This window comes from Durio zibethinus, chromosome 23 (assembly GCF_047325235.1).
Source record: "Durio zibethinus cultivar Kanyao isolate XHJ-2024 chromosome 23, ASM4732523v1, whole genome shotgun sequence".
NCBI lineage: Eukaryota > Viridiplantae > Streptophyta > Magnoliopsida > Malvales > Malvaceae > Durio > Durio zibethinus.
In genome coordinates, this window is record NC_143184.1 from 13,665,013 (window position 1) to 13,686,896 (window position 21,884).

The window sequence follows — 21,884 nt, forward strand, 5'->3', positions numbered from 1 at the left end:
ACAAAGAGAAAAGTGCCAAGAAAATTATCAAAAAACTTAATGACAATTTTCTTCAAATTTTTTTATTTATGAATTATCTGATGAAGAAATCTATTATGAAATTTTTTCTGAAACTGATTATAGTTCTTCTATTGATGAATTTGATTTTATTTTCATACTGAATACTGAATCTAACTAAGATAATATTTCAATTACATCTTCTATAGGTACAACAACGGTGTAATTGAACAAATATCTTTCCAACTTTCATACACAAAATCAAAAGGGAAACTTCACTGCAAGTACTTGGAAAGCAAAGCGCGTTAAATGGTCTTATCTCTTCTTTCCCTTTTTTTCTCCTTTGACTTATAAGACTTTCCAATTTGCAAACTGCAATTTCATGCAGCTTTGTTTTGTTTTGACATCACTCACACGTTTCCCTCGGAATTAAATCAATGCCCCTGGAAAAAATGCCCCTATCTAAAGTCTTTCGAGTCAACTAAATGCTTTTCAAGTTACCAAGTCTTTGTTTCCTTCCTTTACACTTCCATTGAAAACTTGGTATCAAATTCCCACACTTCATCTGAGGCAAAGTATGATCTCCTCAAACAAACACACACTATTCACAAACTAATCTTTCAGTTCTTCTACCCCTTCTCTTCACAGCAAAAGAAAATGAATCCCCGCCGTTTCCTGTCATCACTTTTTCCCCTTCTTATTATTTTCGTATTCCAAGTCAAGCTTGGGATTCCTCAGTCATTAGGTTACCCTGATCGCTACACGGAGTGTCGTAATCCACAGTTCAAATGTGGGAACATCTCTGCTGGGTATCCTTTCTCAGGAGATGGCATACCATCGTTTTGTGGACATCCTGGTCTGCAACTGGATTGTGAAAATGATACTCCTACAATAGAGATCGTTAATGTGAAATATCAGGTGCTGGCTATCCATACGGAAAGTCAAACAATAAGGATAGCGAGGCAGGACTTCATCAAGAATAATTTATGTGACCCAGAATTTCCAAATTCGATCCTTGATAATAAGCTCTTCGACTTCATCCATGCTCCTGGTTTTGCCCATGTTACTCTGCTTTATGATTGCCTACATGTGATACAAACGAATCTCGGACACTTCAATTGCAGCGTAAATAGAAAGAATTACAGGAACGTTTGGGTCGTACCGGCCGAATTTAATAGTTCTGTGCCATGTTCTGCTAATGTTACTGTTCCGGTTCTTCGATCTCCGCTTGCAAAAAACTTCGATTACTTATTGCTCCTAGGAGAATTAAACGAAGGATTTGAGGTGAAATGGAAGCTGGATAGCATAGCATGTTCGAAGTGCATCGGAACCGGAGGAGCATGTGGCTTTGGCTTTAATAGTCAAACAATTTGCCTCTGCCCAAACGCACCTAATCCTTGGGCGGAAATCCCAGAATGCCCTCATGGCAAAGGTATGTACTTCAATTTTTCAAGCACTAGCTAGTAAGGAAGGATGCCCTTTATTATATTACTTCAATTTTTTTTTTTTTTTTTGAGCAGCAGTAAAAGAATTGGTACTATATAAAATAAAATAAATCCATACTTACTGTTTTAACTTATAAGAACTCTTAAAGTTTTATCAACACGTGACAAGTAATTTTCTTATTATGTAATATTTTTTAAAAAATAAAATTCTATAATTTTTTTATTTGAGAAAAAGGAAAATTTTAACATAACTTGAATAAGAGAGAAGACATACATGTAAAATTGAACAAATGATTCAGATTTAATATCACTTTAAGCATAATTATTAAATATTGAAAGAAAAATTAAAACATTGCAAAAAAAAAAAAGTAAAATTAAACTTTTTTGTCTCTACTTATCCATAAATTTTAAAGTTTGATTGTAATAAGTAAATATCTAAAAATGTAACCCACTTAGAACTTAAACAATTAATTGATTAGTGTTTAAACCTAGTCTTCTCTATGTACCTGTTGAACTTCTACTGCCAGTTTTAACCAAAAAAAAAAAAAAAAAGAAGTAACATCCATTCTGACTAAGAACTAAGATGTGTGAAAAATGTGATAGGGATAGTGGCATGTATAAGTATTAGGAGGACAAAGTTAAGTATACAACATAAAATCAATTTGTAATAAGTGAAGAGGTTTAATTTGATTATAAGATTATAGAAAACAAGAAATTTATTGGATATGAGATAATATAATTTTAATAAATCCTCGTCATATTTAAATAAAAATAAAAAAAATCTATCACGTGACAGATTTGAAAATAACGATAAGAAAAAAATCATGATTATGATATTATGTTAAGCATCTAAGTTAAATCTAACTAAATTTAATCTCGTGTGATGCACGGAATGACAATTATTATATATAATAATTTTTTTAAAAATAAAATAAAAATAGCAATAGAAAAAGAGTTTGAGAAAAATTAAATTGTATACATGCCAAACAATAATTTTAAAATTTTGATAACCGAAAAAATAAATAATTCTAATGAAAGTTTACTAATTACCAATTCTATAAAACAACTAACTAAAGAAAAATAAAAAATGAATAATTGAACTATTAAAATGTAACAACAATTCAATCACACTAAAATCCTAATATGAAATTCAACTTTGAAAAAAATTCTATGTAACAAAAAATAAGAAAATAATCTATTAATAAAAAATAATTCCAGGAAAAATTATAAATGGAGTTGTATCATTAAATTACCCTAAGGAAATAAGTAAATGTCATAAACCTTTTTATTCTTTAAAATTTATGTCCTTTTTTCATTCAATAAAAAAAACCAACATATGTTAATAAATGCAAAACCTCATGCCCTTGAAAAGGTACCTTTTACGTGCATTGGAGTTAAAAATTGAAAATTTGCAATCCAATATTATTTTCTTTATTAGTTGAATTTTTATTAAAATTTTGAAATTAAAAATTGATTAAAAGAAAATACATAAGAAATATTTGCTTCCAATATAAAATAATTGCTATAAAAAAAACACATGTTGGGGAATAACTCAATTTATCAATACCACAAAAGCTTTGAAACAAAATTATTAAAAAAAATAAGATAGAGAAATTGTTAATACATTAAATTTTGGGTTTATTAAATGATTCTAAAACAAAGAAATTAATAAATCAAAATAAATATATATGTAACATAATGAACAATAAAATTTAATTTAATGAAAGAAAACTATGTATTCAAATAAAGTTAAGAAGATCATTGTATTGTATGGATGTACTCATAAACATAAATTGTAAATCAAATAAGAATAAAAGTAATGGATTAAAAGAAATGGTAACTAAGAAAATACCAATAGGAATTTAAAATTTTAAGTTAAAATAAAATAGTTGGTAAAGTTTTAGGGTGATAGGAATAAAAATACCGAGGTAGAAAAGGGTTTACTCTTGACGTAAAGCTTTTGACTTTGACTTAAAAGGTGAAGTTGTGTAACTGTAAGGCAAACCGGCTAAGATTTCTGTAGTAAGAGAATGCCTTAAACATGTAATAGTTAACTATGTAAGAGATAGATACAAAATTCTAGTTGATTTTCTAAAGTAACTTATTTCTGGTGGTCATCCTTTTACATTCATAATGTAAGACTACCCAAGAATCTTATTTATCGGATAAAGTAAAATGTAAATTTTTTTTCCTTTTTTTTAAAATAAAGTAAAACATAAATATTAAATACTAATGGTTGACTAACAATAACATTAGAATTAAGAGTAATTACATCAAAAATATTTCAATTAGTAATAATGCTTATTTAATATATAAAAACTTCTAAAATAAAAATGAATTTTTTTATTAAGAGCTAATTATGCATACAAATTATGTGTACAGGTTTGAGTCGTAGGGAAAAAAAGTTACTTTGTTTTACATACATTAAATCCAAATGATATTGCATGTTTTTATAAATGATATGAAACTTTACATTTTCTAAATTTTTCAAAAATTTTCAAACATCTCTAAAATATATTGTAAAAAAATAGCATGATAAAATGTTGAATAAAGAATTATATTGAATTAATGTCTTTGAATTATATGTTGAAATAACTATCACTTACTGTAAACCTAATAACACTTATCTTGTTATATATAAAAAAAATGGAAATTAAAAAACCACTTTTAACAATTTTAATTTTTGCTATATACCAAAAAATTAAAATTAAAAAGTTACTTTTAACAATTTTCATTTACGCTTACACAGTAATTAGCTCCACTTCAAGGTAAAGCATGAAAATGATAATATCAAAGCAACAAACATATCTAATGACTTAAACAAACAAATAAAAAAAATCTAATCTTAAATAAAATCATTTCATACAAAAATTAAAAAAATACATACTTAATACATATGATAAAATAAGTAATAGGCAATTACTTTCTTTTAATCTACCACCTAGCTTGCTCCCTTATATCATAATCCAAAAAAGAGAAGAATAATGGGGATTTGTTATACAAATCAATACCGTAATAAAAACTTACAAAAAAATATAAAATAATATGTACAAATATATTTATAATTTAAATTGCAATAGAACTAATAGCAATAACCAAAACATAAAAAAAAAAAAAAAAAATTCCAAATCATTAAATTTTCAAGAAATTTTTCATAATTTTCTTGGAACCCAAATGGATTATTTTAAAAGGAATGTATTTTCAAAATGATTTTTTTTAATAAAAAAAACTTATTATATGATTATGATGAAGCATGAATTTGGAAGAGCTTCACTCAAAAGAAAAAAAAAATAGAGCATTAACTAAAATAATACAAAAGCAAACAAAAAGTAATAAAAAAACGTTTAAGAAATAATTGATTATATTAAATTTTGTGCATCTAATTCACCTACATATATAACATCACAAAGAAAAAAAGAATCTAAGCTATTTTTACTCCATGGCAAAAGGAATATCAAGACAATGAGAAAAAAAAAATATTGAAATGATACAATCTATTTAATAAGTATCTCGAAACACACTTATTTATAGGATGGCTCTTGGAAATAATTATAAAATGATTTGTAATTTTTGAATGACTAATTGATTAAAATGAGTTTAAGAACCAAATTAAGATCAATAATAGTATTTTAAATTGAAAGTAAATTGTGCTTGACAATTATAATAATTAAATATAAAGTGTATTAACTTGTTAGGGAGAAATGGAAAAGGAAAGATTTTGAAATTAGTGTGATAATAGTAATGAAATTCATTTGATATTATATATACCAAAATTAATTTTAATTGATTTAATTGTTTATTAGTTATTTAAAAATAATATATATATATATATATATATATATTAAATGGTGGAGTAAATAAATAGGTCATAGGTTAAAATGTTAGCAATCGAATTTTTTTTTAACACATGTAATTTAAGAGTTAAATATTTATAATTGCAAAAAAAATGTCTCAAAATTATTCTATAATAATGACAATTAAAGTTTTATTACCTTTTATATGAATTTAATTTAGAGTAAAGCAAATAATAAAATATAAATGTAATTAACTTACTAAAAGATACATTACAATTTTTTAAAATTATCTATATGTCAATAATATAGGCCATTCACATTGGACATTTTTCTTTTCTATTAAAATTTTTGGCTTTTATATATTTATATAAGATTGGCTGAAAGTAAAAGAATCTAATTGAATATAAGATTACAAAAAATTATATATTTATTAGATATAGAATAATACCACTTTAACAAACAAAACATAAATGAAGTTTTTTAAATAAAATTTATGATATCTTTTATTAAAAACTATTCAATAAGAAAAATTTTAATAAAAAACTGTAGTTGATATAGTAATAGTTCAATAAGAATATCAATAATATGTAAAAAAAACTATTAAAATATTTTTTATAATTCAAATTTGATTAAAACTTATTCAACAATAAAAATTTTTTCAAAAATTTTAATAAAAAACTTATCTAAAATATGTCAAAATTTATTAAATATTTTTAAAACTGTTTACATTTAATCTAAATAATAAAATATTTTATTTTATCAAATTTTTAGATTATAATTTTTATCTAATAATTTTTAATATTAAACTTTACAAACTTCATTTAAATAATTTCATTTAAGTTGAGAAGTCAAGTTCATTGGTTTCATCTTCGTTTCATCTTTTAAATGTGGGATCAATCCTACATAAGCAAAACCTTAGTATAATTTAATAAAGATCTTTGGTTGTCAAATTATTGTGTACTCAAAGCATCTTCTAGCTTCCAAAACTTCCATCTAGTTTGTTGAAGATTTTGTTTTTTTTCCCTAGAGATGTATCGATCAAGAGAATTTGTTAACATCCCACGGCCAATTTTCAAAGATGTTATTAATAGAGACAAATTTATACCAATTTTCCCAGGTAAATCCTGTTGAATGTTTCACTAGATAGAAAAGAAAATTATAAGAAAAGAAAGAAAAAAAAATTATGCCAATAATATTTTTAAAAAAAATGTAACGTTAGTAGATAATTTTATTCAAAAAATTAAAATAAGTTTTACATGCCCAATTTGAATTCATTTCAATATTTTAATTGTGTATCGAGCTCAATTCAACTAAAACGGATTGATTTTTCATGAATTTAGGTCCAGATAATTAAGTGCAAATGTTAAAACCCATTAGAAGTTGATTGTTTTTTCTTATTTAATTAATTTTATTTCTTTTTTTAATAAAATTTAGGAGAAATTTAAAACAAACAAAAAAAAAAAGTAGAAAGCATTTGGAGATGGCAGAGTTGGCGAAGTCCAATCTACTCGCCACCCTACCATCAGCCCATCACGCCTCCACGATCCTTTTTGGCACAATCACCAGTATTGCCCCAAAAGTCTTCTATAATCTCAAAAAATTTGAGATTTGACTGCCTAATTCACTTTATAAATTAAGATTCAAACACATTGCCAAAAAAGAATCTACAGCAAATTTCTGCCAAAAACACCCTCCGCCCACCCTAACCCAAAAGCACAAAGAAACCCCAACCTTGATTCTCCCTCCACACACCAACACCAACACCAACACCAACCGACACCTTCACTAGCCCATACCTCTCATTCCCACCATTGAACCTAGCCACCAGCCTCAACCGTAACACATCCCAATCATCACCATCGCCAAGCGCTAAAAACCATCAAACTATCAACACCAAAAAAATCCAAGAATAATAAAAAGATAGAAAAAAAACCATAGTACTTACTTTGTTTAGGAACCCAATCAAACAAAAAAACTATAAGAAAGCACCATACACGAAAAGAAATTGTAAAAATAAAAGAGACAAAAAAAGAAGGTTTTGGGATAGGCTAGTTCCTGGCAGTTTCGGGGCTTCATACTCAGTGAGGGGAGAGGTCGAAAGGTAAGGAACAGCATTCTAGAAGATCGGCATATTCAATGCGGCGGAGGCCTATCTTCTAGGGTGTTTATGCCGCAACTTTAAGGGTAGATCTAGGCTTTTAGAGGAAAATCTAAGCAAATCCAAACAAGGATCTCAGACAAGGAGGTTGAGAAGAGTCTTTGGTGAAATTTTGAGGCCAAAAGGTGGTGGTTGGAAGGGATGGATGGCAGCCGGCACAGTCGTTGGCGTCGAAATTTGAGCAGCTTTGGGTTTTTGGATGGCGCTGAAATTTTTCAAGTGAAGGGATCTGGGGTTAGAGAGAATGAAGGAGAAAATGAACTGAAAAAGGGGGTTTTATACTAACCAAAAAGCGGCATTTTAGGGAAACAGGGTCTGCGAACCATGTAACCGACCCACTTCAAACTGTCCAGAACCGAATTGAACCTGTTTGAATTGCGAAAAATCTAGTCTGAATCAGATTAAATCGTGGTGAATCGCCAGAAAGCCGGTTTGAACCTGTCGAGCTGTTGAAGTGTTGACTGACCTGTTTGATTATTGACTAGTTGTTGGCCGAGCTGCTGATAAGGTATTTTTTGTATTTTCATTATTTTTTAAAATTTTAAAAATTTTTCGTAACGTTTTATTTTATGTGAATTTTATTTTTGCATTAAAATATTTTAAATTTGTTTGTAAAACAAAATGTTTTGTTTGAAGTTGATTTGAAATAGATTTGAAAATATTATGAAAAAAATTTGAAATATCAAATTTTCTTAATTTTTTATAAATAAAATAATTTAAAAATATATACAAAATTTTATTTTGAAATGCTAAAGAAAAAGTTGAGATATAAAAGTTTCCTTAAGCAAATAGAAATGTTTAGAAAAAAAGTTGAAATATAAATTTTTCTTAAATTTTTTGAAAATAAAAAATAAAATAAAAAAATATCAAAACATTTCTTGCTTTGGAAATTTCAAGGAAGAAGTTAAAGTATCAAATTTGCTATATAATAAAATTTTCAAAAATGATTAAGAACAAGTTGAAATATCAATTTTTTTAAAAAAATTATAAATTCAATTTTGAATCTTTCAGTGATGGTTTTACTAGAAAGTTATAATAGTAATTTCTATATAAATTTCTATTTGAGATATTATTCTCTAAATATTGTTAAAATATTAACGTATTTAGAAAATTTTTGCACATAAAAGATTCTAAGATAAAAGAAAATTTTTTTGAATATAATGATGGAGCCTATTCAAGAGTAATAATAAACATTTTAAATATTCTTGAGATGAGAAAATATTCTTAAATTTTGATTAAAATATTTGAATAATTTAAAAATAATTTTCAATATTAAATCCTTTTGAAATTTTAAAGAAATTTTTACGGCTTTAGGTAACACAAAATTAGCTGGTATCATTTTTTAGATAGCGTTATGAGGGTACTATAATCTTTCCCATTCACAATTGGATTCCCAAACTCTAATTTATAAACCCAAAGTTTTTTAGTAAATTTTAATTAATTTTAGAGTTTATTTGAAAATAAAATTAGTGACCAATCACATCTAACAAAGATTGGTGGCGATTCTTGTTTTGTGTTTAGCAATCAAATAATCGTTATGATAATTTAGTGATTCCACTAAAGATTGTGAGTCGAGCTAGTAATTGATTTGTGTTATGCAAGCCTAATTTTTCATAAGCCGTTTGCGACGGTTTGGACATATAAAACGTAGGTCTAGTTGTGCACCAGTTTGAAAAATTGAATCTTTAGATCTAATAGAGATCAAAACATTTAGAGATAAACCACGAAAGATATAGATACAAGTAATAAAAAAAATGATATGATGGTTAAATAATTAAATGAAAATGTAGTTATTGATAGAAATGAGTAGCGCAAGAAGATTAAAACTACAACCTAACCTGATTCTCTTATTTGATTTTTCATACAGTTGACCCCAGTGTAAGGGATATAAGGCTTAGTGTTTTGTGGTTGTTGTTGTGATTTTTTTTTATTTATTGATTTTAATTTTGGTATTTTAATATCTTATCATTCATCTTGAATGTGTATAACTTTTGCCCCATAGCCAAGGTCCATCCTTCTAAGAGAAAGTTGAGCACCTACATTTTTATAAGATTATAATATCTCCACAGTGCCTAGTGAAATACTCTAACTGAAATTGAATCTTTTTCATTTGTAACCTGTCATAGGTGACGATCGAAGTGCCTTGCTAGTCTAGCTTAGATGATAGTGAGGAATAATTTGAAAATCTTTTAGCCTTTGTTAGATTTCAAACCATACATATAGTGCACCTAAGAAGCCAACCCTAGGTAAAGCCATGTCCCATTTTTTATAGAAAATGTCCTAGTTAGGGTACATGAAGGAGTTTTGTTCTTGTATGTTCTTGTTTGGTTTTTAATTTTTTTTATGTGGTATTGAATTACTTTGTGATCATGTAAAATTTCTATTTATAAAACATCAAAAAGAAAAAGGATAATTTTGTATTGTATTTTGAATTTTATCTTGGTATTGTATTTTCAAAAATGAAACTCTTTTATTGTTATTTTTTTTCCAAACAAAAAAGAAACAAAGAAAAAAAATATGTGGTTTTTCTCTTGAGTTTTTTTAATATAAAAAGAAAAAAAAACAAAATTTTAATTGTACCATACCTGTATTGTACATACATTATATTCTTATGTAAATGTGTTTCATTATTGTGTAAATATTGTTTCATTTCATGTGCATTATCATCAATGCACATACATCTCTTATCATATTTGTAAATATTGGTACATTTCCATGAACATCCACTATTTAGAATGCAACCAAGTTAGGACATTTGAAGGAGAATTTGTATTTTTATTTTGAAATTTTGTTGTTTGCTTCATACATAGCGTATTCATTGGTGCATTCATCTATTCATGCACACATTGTTTTACTATAAATTGAAATCTCACCGATGCATTACATAGTTTTAAACCAAAAAAAAAAAAAGAGAAAAAATTTATTTCTCACATAGCATAAGTATGTAGTACTGTAGTGTCCTATTTGTGATAAAAAAGGGTTCAAGAATAGTAGCCCATTAAAAACTCCAATTTAACTTACCCATTGTCCATATAACACACTAGTCCAAGCAATAATCATGGAACAAAAGTAGGCTAGTTGATTTAAGAAAATGGAGAAAGGCTAAGAGGAGTTAAAAGGATAGTTGAATAAGATAATGGACATGCTCAAAATTTTGGGCAAAGGAAAAGTGCTAGAAAAAAGTCCTGGCTTATACAAGTAGTCACAAAATGTGGTAGATCCATTGTATCCTCTAGGATTTAAACCTTACCAATCTCAATCTTCTTAAAGGGCAGAACTATAGATCCCTCTTTTTGGGACGTATCCATTCAACTATTCAGAAATGTCATCCATAATCATTTTGAGACAGTTTTAAGATTTTGCTAATCGAGACTTTATGAAAAACCATCATAACCAATCTAGATTCCTCATTTGGATGATTTAAAGAAAAAAAGAAAAATTTGGAATACAAGCACTTAAGGTGGTAAAAGACACAAGCTCTTAACAAAAGATGAATTTATTGGAAAAGAGACTTCGAGTCATAGAAAAGATAGATTTTTACAGATCCATGGATACAACTAAGCTTTGTTTGGTTCTGTACATGGTTATCCCGCCCAAGTTTAAGGTCTTTAAGTTTAAAAAATATGAAAGTACCAAATGCCTAGTGAACCATGTCACTATGTATTGTTATAAGATGGCTACTCTATCCATGATAAAAAATTATTGATGCATGTGTTTTAAGATAGTTTTATGAGTTATGCTATTAGATGGCATTGTCAGTTGGATGGAACCCATATTAATTCATGAAAAAAATTAGCAAGGGCATTCATATCCTAGTGCTGGCATATTATATATTTGGCTATAGATTGATTGTCTTTGCAAAGAATGAAAAAGAAGGCAATACAAACTTCAAAGAATATGTATAAAGGTGGAGAGACATGGTAGTTCAAGTACAATCACCTTTTACAAGAAAGAAACTACTATCCTATTTGTTAACACCCTTAAAGTTCTATATTACGAAATAATGATTGGCAACACTACTAAGAAATTTACTAACATGGTGATTGTTGGTAAGATTATTGAAAACACCATTATTGAAAACACCATAAAGAATGAAAAGCTAGATGAATGAGAGACTACCAATGCAAAAAGAAAAAAAAATGAAACATCAAAGAAAGAAAATGAAGCTCATGCTATGAGTAATGAGGGCCATCAGTTTGAAAGCTTTGCTCTATATTATTATTACCCTATTTGCCAAGGCCCTATAGCATCAATCCATTATCCTTATCATCTAGTATCGACATTAGTTTTCCAACCAACATGTCAAACCCAAACACTCATTTATATATCTAACCAACCATTACACCTGTTGAAAGTAATGAATTTTCAAACAATCATGACAAAAATTCATAATTTAATTTTGAAAACTTCATTAATAATGATGAGATTGATGGCTTAAATCCTTAATTTTTTGGGATGTAAAATGAATTAAAGTTGACATGCCATTTTTATCATCCAAAAGGCGAGAATATAATTATTTTGTAAACATGTGGTCTTGTAGAATGATTTATCCTCTAGCTTGCTATCATTCAATAAATGCTCTTTAAAGAAATTATTTACATTTGAAAAAGAGAAATGACCATTTTTCTTTTACCTTTCATACAAAAAAATGAAATAATCCATTTAATTTTAAAAGAAATCCACTAAAAATCACCCTCCACATTGGGATGCAAAGTTTGAAAATGAGATCTATTCTTAAAAAGATAAGACAAAGGTTACAAATAATTTTAGAGGATAAAAAGAGCAAGCATTATTGTGTATGAGTCCCTTTTGGAAAGAAAATCCATGAAAAATTGAAAAAAAAAATTTCAAGATGAAAGGGATGAAAAGAAAGGTCAAAATACCAAGTGCTCTAAATGAAGAAAAATGATCATATGGTTTATGACCTTTCATACACATGCTTTGAGCCTAGTCTATCCATTTAAAAAAAAAAAACTTTCACCATGGCCTACATTAAATGCCTTAAAAACCCATTTTGATCAAATGTCGATGTTTTGATTATAGAATCATATATTGAATTAAGGCACACTTGTGGTGAAATTCAAGGACAATGAGATTATGATCTTTTCTTGGGATTGATTTAAAGTCGATGGGAATGCTTGTGATAAAAAAAAAAGATGAAAAAATTTTAAAAAAAGAGGAAAAATGAAGATTTAAATTAAAAACCTGAAAAGGTAATTTAAGTAAAAAAAGATATCTCTATCGAAAAAATAAATGGTAGTTTAGGAATACAAGACTAGGATCATTTGAGAATCCATAGGACAGAGACATGATTTGAATTGGTGAGCTAAAAATGATCAAAGACATCGATAAAATGAGTTTTTGAGAAAAAATTATGAATCAGTGTTAAAAATTGTCTGAATATTCATTTTTTAGATGTCGTTGTACTATCCAAACACTTATTTCAATGATATGCTTTGAAATTATTCATCTGCCTATTTGTTCTTTACTAGACTTGTTCTTGCATCGAATATTCCTTTTCTTTAATTTACCTTATCATTTCTACTTTCCAATAATGAATTGGTGAGACTTGTAATTGAATTGCATTTGTCATGAAATTAGAATGATGGAAAATAAATGATAAGACACATAAAATATCCTTGTATTACTTTGGAATTGAACTTGATAATGATAGGGATAAAATGAAACTGATGAGGAAATGATGAAAGAAACTTCAAATTTAAAAAGCTATTCTAGAGAACTTCAAATTTGTGAAGTAGATGATGGAGTTGACAAATGTACATTTTGGTTCATAAAGCAATTGATAGGACTATTGTAGATAGTCGGTTCTGAAGTTATGATTGCTTCGAAGTAGAAAAAACAATTGGAAGCTAAAAAAAGAGAAAACATGGAAAAAAGAGTCTTAGGAACCTTGTATACTACGATTAGAAGTTCATTCTAATGTTGCATTTCATGTATGGTAATCATGACAATCATTGTGTATATTGCAAGCAAGAAGCTTGGAATTTGGATTTGAAAATTGAAATTAACGAGAGGTTGAAAATTTTTCAAAAAAAGAAAATGTGAACTTATTAATCCTTAATTGAGGTGATTTTTCAAGATAAGATTTTAATCTTCAATAAAGGAAAATTTTCAAAGATGAGATGAGATTTCCATCCTCGGTTAAGAAGAATTTTTTTTACAAATAAGATTTTAAGTTTTGGATGAGGGAAACATATCAAGAAAAAGAGCTTTTAAATTTTCTAGCATCATTTGTGTATGTTTAAAGGAGAATAATTCGCAAAATCTTTGAATAAGATTCATAAGGCTTCAAAGAAAGATACATCAATTTTATTTTTTACCTTGGTTTAGTCTAGTCCCCTCTCATTTTTTATTTATGGTTAAATCCTAGTCACTTTATTTTTCGAATTATGGTTTAATTCTGGTCATTTCATTTTCAAGTTAGAGGATTAGTTCCAGTCACCTCATTTTTTGACTTGTGATTCAGTTTCTATCACTTTATTTTTCAACTTGCAATTCACTCTTGATCATTTCATTTTCGACTTTGGTTCAATCTACGTTATCTTATTTTTAAAGTTTAATTCACTCCAGGTTATTTCATTTTCAACCGACACCCTCGGTAGCCTTTACCACTCATTCCCACCATTAAACCTAGCCACAAATCTCAAAAGTAACACACCTTTACCACCATCATCGTCGTGCTCCAAAAAACTATCAAATTGTCAACATAAAAAAAAATCTCAAAAAAATAATTAAAAAAAAAACAATAGTCCTCACCGCAGTGAAGAAACCAACCAAACAAAAAAATACAAGAAAACAAAACAATACAACAAAAAGATTATAAAACTAGTGGCGAAAGGAAAAAGGGTTTTTGATTAGGCTAGTTATATATAGTTTCAGGGCATCAAACTCGATGAGGGGAAAGGCTGAATGGTAACGAACAACTTACTAGAAGATCGAAAGATTTGGTGCGGTAGAAATTGGTCTTTCGAGGTTTTTGTACCACGACTTTAAAGGTAGATCAAGGCTTTTGGAGGCAAATTTAAGAAAATCTGAGCATGGATTTAAGACAAGGATGTCGAGAAGAGTTTCTAGTGAAATTTTAGGGCTAAAAGGTAGTGGCTGACGACAACAGGCGATGGTTGGTATTCTGACCAACACTGAAATCTAGGTAGCTTCAGGTTTTTCGATAAGGATGGGAATTTTAGAGTGAAAAGGTTTGGGGTTAAAGAAAGTGAAGGAGAAAATTAACTGAAGAAAGGGGTTTTATACTAAATAAAATGCATGTTGACCCACAACTCAACTCGAAGTCCATGTCACTAACTTGTTCCGAACTATTTTGAGCCAAATTGAACAAGCTTGAATTGTCAAAAAAACAGTTTGAATTAGATTAAACTAAGATGAACGACCAAAAAACTAATCTGAACTAGCTGAGCCATTGAAATGTTGACTGAGCCTTTTGACTATTGATCAGTTGTTGACCAAGTCATTAATCAAAGGTATTTTTGGTCTTTTCTTTATTTTTTAAAATTTTTTATAATTACTTATTTTATGTGGATTTTAATTGTTGCATTAAAAATATTTTTAAATTGGTGTAGAAAATAAAATGTTTGAAGTTTGAAATTTATTTGAAATAAATTTGAAAATGTTATGAAAAAAGTTGAAATATTAATTTTTTCCAATTTCTTTTTTATATAAAATTCTTCTATATATATATATATAATGTTGTTTTGAAATGTTAAAGAAAAAGTTGAAATATTAATTTTTTTTAAGCAAATAAAAATGTTTAGGAAGAAGTGAAAATATAAAATTTTCCTAAATTCTTTGAAAATTAAAAAAATCAAATAAAGAAAAATAAAACATTTCTTGCTTTGAAAATTACAAGGAAGAAATTAGAAGCATCAATTTTTTTAGACTAAATTTTTGAAAAATGGTTAGGAAAAAGTTGAAATATCATTTTTTCTTAAAATTTTAAATTCAATTTTGCATCTTCCAATGATAGAATTACTAGAAAGTTATAATAGTAATTTCTATATAAATTCTTAGGCAAGATATTATTCTTTAAATGTTGCTAAAATGTTAGAGTATTTAAAAAATTTTCAAATATAAAAAATTCTAAAATAAAAAATCATTTTGAATATGATGACAGATTCTCTTCAAAAGTGACAATAGATGTCTTAAATATTTTCAAAGTAAGAAAATATTCTTAAATTTCCACTAAAACATTAGAATAATTTAAGGATAATTTTTAATATTAAACTCTTTTGAAACATTTTTTAAAAATTTTTAAGGCTTTAGATAATACAAAATTAGTCGATATCATATTTTGGATGGGTGTTATGGGAGTGTATATACTTTCTCGTACATAACCGTACTTACAAACTCAACTTTAATTCACAAAACAAAAGATTTTTACTAAATTTTAATAAATTTTAGGGTTTATTTAAAAATAAAATTGGTAATCAATGACACTTAAAAATTTAGTAACGACTCTTATTTTTGTGTTTATCGATCAAAAGATCATTAGGACTCATTCATGACTGGATAAATATATATACTTCTTTAAATAAAAAAATTCATTAAAATGTAATTAATGATTGGATTTTGTTAATGCGACTATTTAGGTTTTCAAGATTATTGTATTAAATAACAATTTTTTTCTTCAAATTGCATTTAGTAACTTATTAAAAGAAAGGATTTGGATTTAAATAACACTGGTGATTTTCATGATTTGTTGAATGCATATTTAGTGGCAAATTTAAAAAATATCTATAGGCATTTCTAAATTTGAAATTTATTTTTTATATATTTTTAAATATGTAGACATATTGTATTTTAATTAATTTATATATAATTTGTGTATTTCATTCTTGTAATTTATATAGCATCTTAATTTAAATCCACTCTTTTAAATTCATTTTTTAATGTTTTTGAGTTCATCATATTAACTTATAATTACTATATTTAATACAAAATTATTATTATAAATTGAATTTTAAAAATCTTATATTATAATTGTATCTTTGGGACAGGCATTAAAAAGCAACAATGTTTATATAAAATTATTTAGAAAATCAAACTTGTGTTTGAGTTCTTCATACACGTGATGAGATTTTTTTTAATAATTTGACACATTCAACAGTTTTATTTTTTTTAACTTGGTAATAGATTTTTGGGCATATACATTCTTTTTTAGATAGATTCAAGTACGCGTATTTATATTGTTTTAATAAATTTATAAAAAATTATCTTCTCTTATTCTCTCAACTAATTTAAACCCAAATAATAAATAAAAAAGTACATTCTTTTTGTCACGTTATTTATTTATTTATTTATTTTTATTTTGATATAATTAGTCTATATAACAAAAATTAATTGAGAAATGCAACACATTGTTCTCTTTTTATTATTTTTTTAGTGAATAATCTCATTCCTTTGTTTCATTTGAGTGTTTAATTTACATTATTCCATTCTCCTAAAACAAATTTTCCTTTTGAAATTCTTTTAATCATTCAAATTCAAGAGAAACTAATTTATTGCTTTGGGTTGTATTCGAGATACAGGGTTCAATTCAGGTCCAATTCGAATAAGAAGCTCAAACTAATCATAGGTATGAAGTAATTTATTGGATAATAAAATAGTTTGATTACCATCTCGTACACAATCAAACGCATGAAGATCAAAAGTCGTACAATAGTTTAATGACTTAAATATTCAAATTCTCAAAGTAATCCTTTGTCTTTAATCATTATTTTTATTTTTTCTGAGATCAATGCTAAAGTTATCTAGTTGTTTACTTCTTACCCTTAATAGTTTACGAAGTTGACTAATAATTACGTGCTTATTCTTATTATTGGTTGCCTTTTTTTTTTTGTGGTGCAATATTATTGGTTGCTTTAATCTATATTTTTGATAATTAACAACTAGGATAATTACAATTTTGTTGCTTTATCAGTGTCTCAATTTGATAATTCAAGTACACATATTACATGTTCATTTACACAGCTTTAAATATTTTGTATAGACTAATATATAGGCTTGTCTAATGATCAAATTATTCATTTAAGTTAGAAGGTTCGCTCAATATTTACGAGGTCTTGAACAAAAGTATTGGATGGGTTGGGACAAAATTTTGAGCTCAATTTAATAATAGGACCGTGCCTTTGTTCTAATATTAATAGTTCAACCAGCTCAATATATACTTTTTTTTAAAGTAAAATATTTTTCATTAATTAGAAGAAAAAGAACAATAAATATTATAAATATTTATATTGTAAAATATTTTTAATAACATTTAAAAAGGGTTTAGATATATTAATGTTAATGAAACTTTGAGGTCTTAGGTTTAAGTTTATTAGATGTGGTTTGATTGTTTAGTTATGTTATAATTTATTAGTTGATTATTTAATAATTGTGATTTGATTATGATATAATAATTGATTATTTAATTAATTATATAAATGTAATACTTGATTATTATTGTAATTTCAAATATATATTAATATTAATAAGTAGCTTGTATTTGTTAATAAAATTTTGTGAAAAGTAACATTTTTGTCTTTGATTTGGTAAAACCTACAGGGTTCTTAGCTATAAAGAAAAGCCATATATATATATATATATATTTGTTTGCTTATTTATATGAACGGGCCTTGGTTTTATTTATGTATTTTTGTTATATAGTGTCGCACACTTGGACCTCAGAAATAGTCGAGCTAGACCAGGTTTGGGAAAACATTTTATTCATTTAGACCCATGGACAGCTCAATTAATATAGCTAATCACACTATTGAAATTTAACTTATAATTAATTTTATTCTTAAATTTGATAAAGATTTTCTAACTTTTATAATTGAATTATTCGTTACTTTCCTTAAACTTCATTTAAAATTATTTTTAGAGGAAAATTCTGACAGTTTTACTACAATTTAATTGGTTCTTGAAGAAAAACATATATCATTTGTATAACTAATTATATAACTTATAATTTTGTTAACTATGATTGTTTAAGTGTTATAATTAACAAAAGTTTTATTTCTTTCAAGATCCTTTTTTTGTTTAATTTCATTCATTGGTTTTATTTTCGTGGAATTCATACATAGAAGTTAATAAACGTATTGACCTTTATATGACTGATCAGAAATAAATTAATACTCCTAGCTAATTAAGTTGCTTTGCCATTCTTCATCAACAGGATTGGCAGTCGCTGTAACCATTGCTATGGTTTGTACTATATGCTTCATTGTTCTGATCAGGTTCAAAGGAGAATCATTATCAACTAGAAATTCAATTCATCTCTGGCAGCGAAACATGAACAATAATGTCAGTGTTGAGGCATTCATCAAAGAGTTCGGTTCTCTTGCTCCAAAGAGATATTTTTACACAGACATCAAGAAAATGACAAACAAATTCAAAGATAAATTAGGTCAAGGAGGATATGGCCACGTATACAAAGGAAAATTGCCTGATGGTCGTCTTGTGGCGGTGAAAGTTTTAAGTGAAACCAAGGGAAATGGAGAGGAATTTATGAATGAAGTAGCTAGCATTGGTAGAACTTCCCATGTCAATATAGTGACTCTACTAGGTTTCTGTTATGATAAATCAAAGAGAGCTTTGGTCTATGAATTCATGCCCCATGGATCATTGGATAAGTTCATTTATAATCAAGGATCACAGGATCAAAGTCGTCGATTGGAGTGGAAAACTTTGTATGACATTGCACTCGGCATTGCTAGAGGACTAGAATACTTGCATCAAGGTTGCAATACAAGGATCTTGCACTTTGACATAAAACCTCACAATATACTTTTAGATGAGGATTTCTTTCCGAAGATCTCTGATTTTGGTTTGTCTAGATTATGCGAAAGAAAGGAGAGTATTATTTCCATGACAGGTGCTAGAGGAACTGCTGGATATATTGCCCCAGAAGTGTTTTGTCGAAATTTTGGAAGAGTTTCTCATAAATCTGATGTCTATAGCTACGGAATGATGGTCCTTGAAATGGTTGGAGGAAGAAAAAATATTGATGTTGAAGTGTCTCAAAGCAGTGAAATATATTTTCCCTCATGGATTTATAAGCATCTTGATCAAGCTATGAATTTGAGTCTTGATGGAGTAACAACTGAAGAGGAAGAAGAAATAACAAGGAGGTTGATTGTGGTGAGCCTTTGGTGCATTCAAACCAATCCAACAGATCGACCATCAATGACCAAGGTGCTAGAAATGTTTCAAGGGAGCCTCCAATTATTGGTAATGCCTCCAGCACCTTTTATATCATCTCCTGCACGATCCCCTGAAACTGCTTCCACAACATAAATAAATGATCCTCGACGTAGGCCTAGTTTTACACATTGCAATTTCCATTTCAACTAGTATGAAACCTGCGCTTTTCTGCGATTTTGTTACTGTTTAATGTGAAGAAAGAGATATCAAAGCATTCATATCTTTAGGTAGTTAATATACATAGATAGCATAATATTAGAGTGTTTGGTATAAAGTAATCTCTTTAAAAATCATAGTGATTTGCATTCAATAATTATATCACTTTGTTTGGTGACAATTTAAAAATTTTACATACCAGTGATCTCAAATCACTATTGTGATAAGATCACTATCTAGAAGAGTGATCTGATTCCTAACTTAAATAATAGAAAAGTTTTATACCATGAAAAAGTAATTTTCAATATTATTTTTTGACTAATTTTCCCTCACAAAATATATAATTAACATTACTCTAAGAAGCTGATCACCAGAAATTTTTAAAAATTAGTTTTTTAATTACTTATTCTAAAATATGTTTTATGGTATAAAATTATATTGACTAAAAAAATAATTAATTTATTTAATGAATTTTTTATAAATTATTTTTATCAAAATTGATTTATACTTTGTAGTTTTCTATAAAATAGTACTTAATTATTTTATAAATTGTTGATTCAATATGTATTAAATATTTTACTTTTTTTTCAATATTTTGTACTATGTAATTTATTTATTTTTCATATAATACCAAATACAATGAATTAAAAACACTAATGATTTATAATATTGTATCAAACATGATAATTTAATATTACTGGTGATCAAATCACCTTAGTGACATTATCACCATAGTAATTAAATTACTGTAGTGATCTTAAAAATGATACTAAATACTACATTAGTGTTTGTACATCAAGTGATTGAATTTAAGAGGGAGACTGGACTATAGTTTGATAAGTGCTGGTTTTCAAAATAAAAAAAGTAAATTGTCGAAACAGATAAAAATATTCATAATGGATAATCAAACGTCATTTATGAACTACACATGTTTAATATCCCTCACAAACTTGTGGGCAAAACTTTTAACTTTCAATCAGATGGTTTTTTGATGTGTTCATGCTATCGTTTCGTTGTTTCCTTTGATTTGTTCTTGTGGAAGGAGAATGTGAGTATGAGTCAATTTATTTCAATGTTGTGGAAGAAGTATATAAGTGAAATAAGTTATTAAACTATAGAAGCCAATAGATTTCTTTATTTGTTAGTTTTTTATACTATTTTTGCAACTGTCCCAAAATATAATTTATTCAAATATTAATATATATTGTACGATTTTCTTGCACCAAAAGCCACAAAGAAATAGAGTTGACAACATCTAAATTTTAAGACATTGAAAAAACAAATTTCAAAGTCCATGTCAAACAACATCGGTTACTTCAATTGAACATATATGCAACATATGCTTCTCATTTTCAATCGACCATATAACGTGCATCTACTTAACATTTCAATCAAGTGTTTTTATTTTAAAATCTTAATCAATATAGAAAATTCAAGGATCCCAATTCTTTAATAATGCAAACATAGTATATACTTAAAATATTCAAGCAATCATATAATATGCTCATGCTTAACATTTTAGTCAAATGTTTTTAATATAAATTCTTAATCAATATAAAAAAGTTAGAGATTCTAGTTTTGTGACAATGCAAATAAAGTATATGGTTAAAAACTTATTAAGGTTTATGATTCCATATGAGGTAAAATTACAAAAAAAAAAAAAAAGGAAACTTATTAAGGTTTATGATTCCATATGTAATTTTACCTCATATGATTCCATATGAGGTAAAATTACAAAAGAAAAAAAAGAAAGAAAGTTGCAATCAAGTCAAACCAACAAAAGCTAGCAGATTATTTTAGACTATAAAAAGGAAAAATGCAAGTTTATAACATTCAACTTATATAATGCATGATTCATATTATTTGATTTATATAACATTATTTTGACAAGAAATAAACATATTGTCTAAGATAAATTCAATTCAATTGGAGAAGTTATATAATTCTTTGCAACTAATTAAAATGCTTTTCCATTTGGATGGTGAAAAAAATTTCATGTATTTTATAATTTGGATACAAAATTTATAGTATTGTGTGGTTATACATGAAATTTTGATTGTTTTTAATGATATGAACTGTGGTGGATATAGCTTTAGTGTCCATGATTAAATA

The 21,884-nt window shown here is 26.9% G+C and overlaps 1 protein-coding gene across 1 annotated transcript; it reads left to right on the forward strand.

Annotated features, from left to right (window-relative positions):
* Nucleotides 1-202: 202 nt before the first annotated feature.
* On the forward strand, nt 203-19,932 carry LOC111314669 (LEAF RUST 10 DISEASE-RESISTANCE LOCUS RECEPTOR-LIKE PROTEIN KINASE-like 2.4). Its single transcript, XM_022916261.2, has 2 exons — nt 203-1,429; nt 18,589-19,932. The coding sequence occupies exons 1-2, from the start codon at nt 655-657 to the stop codon at nt 19,707-19,709; spliced, it is 1,896 nt and encodes a 631-aa protein (XP_022771996.2). The 5' UTR covers nt 203-654; the 3' UTR covers nt 19,710-19,932.
* The last annotated feature ends 1,952 nt before the right edge of the window (nt 19,933-21,884 follow it).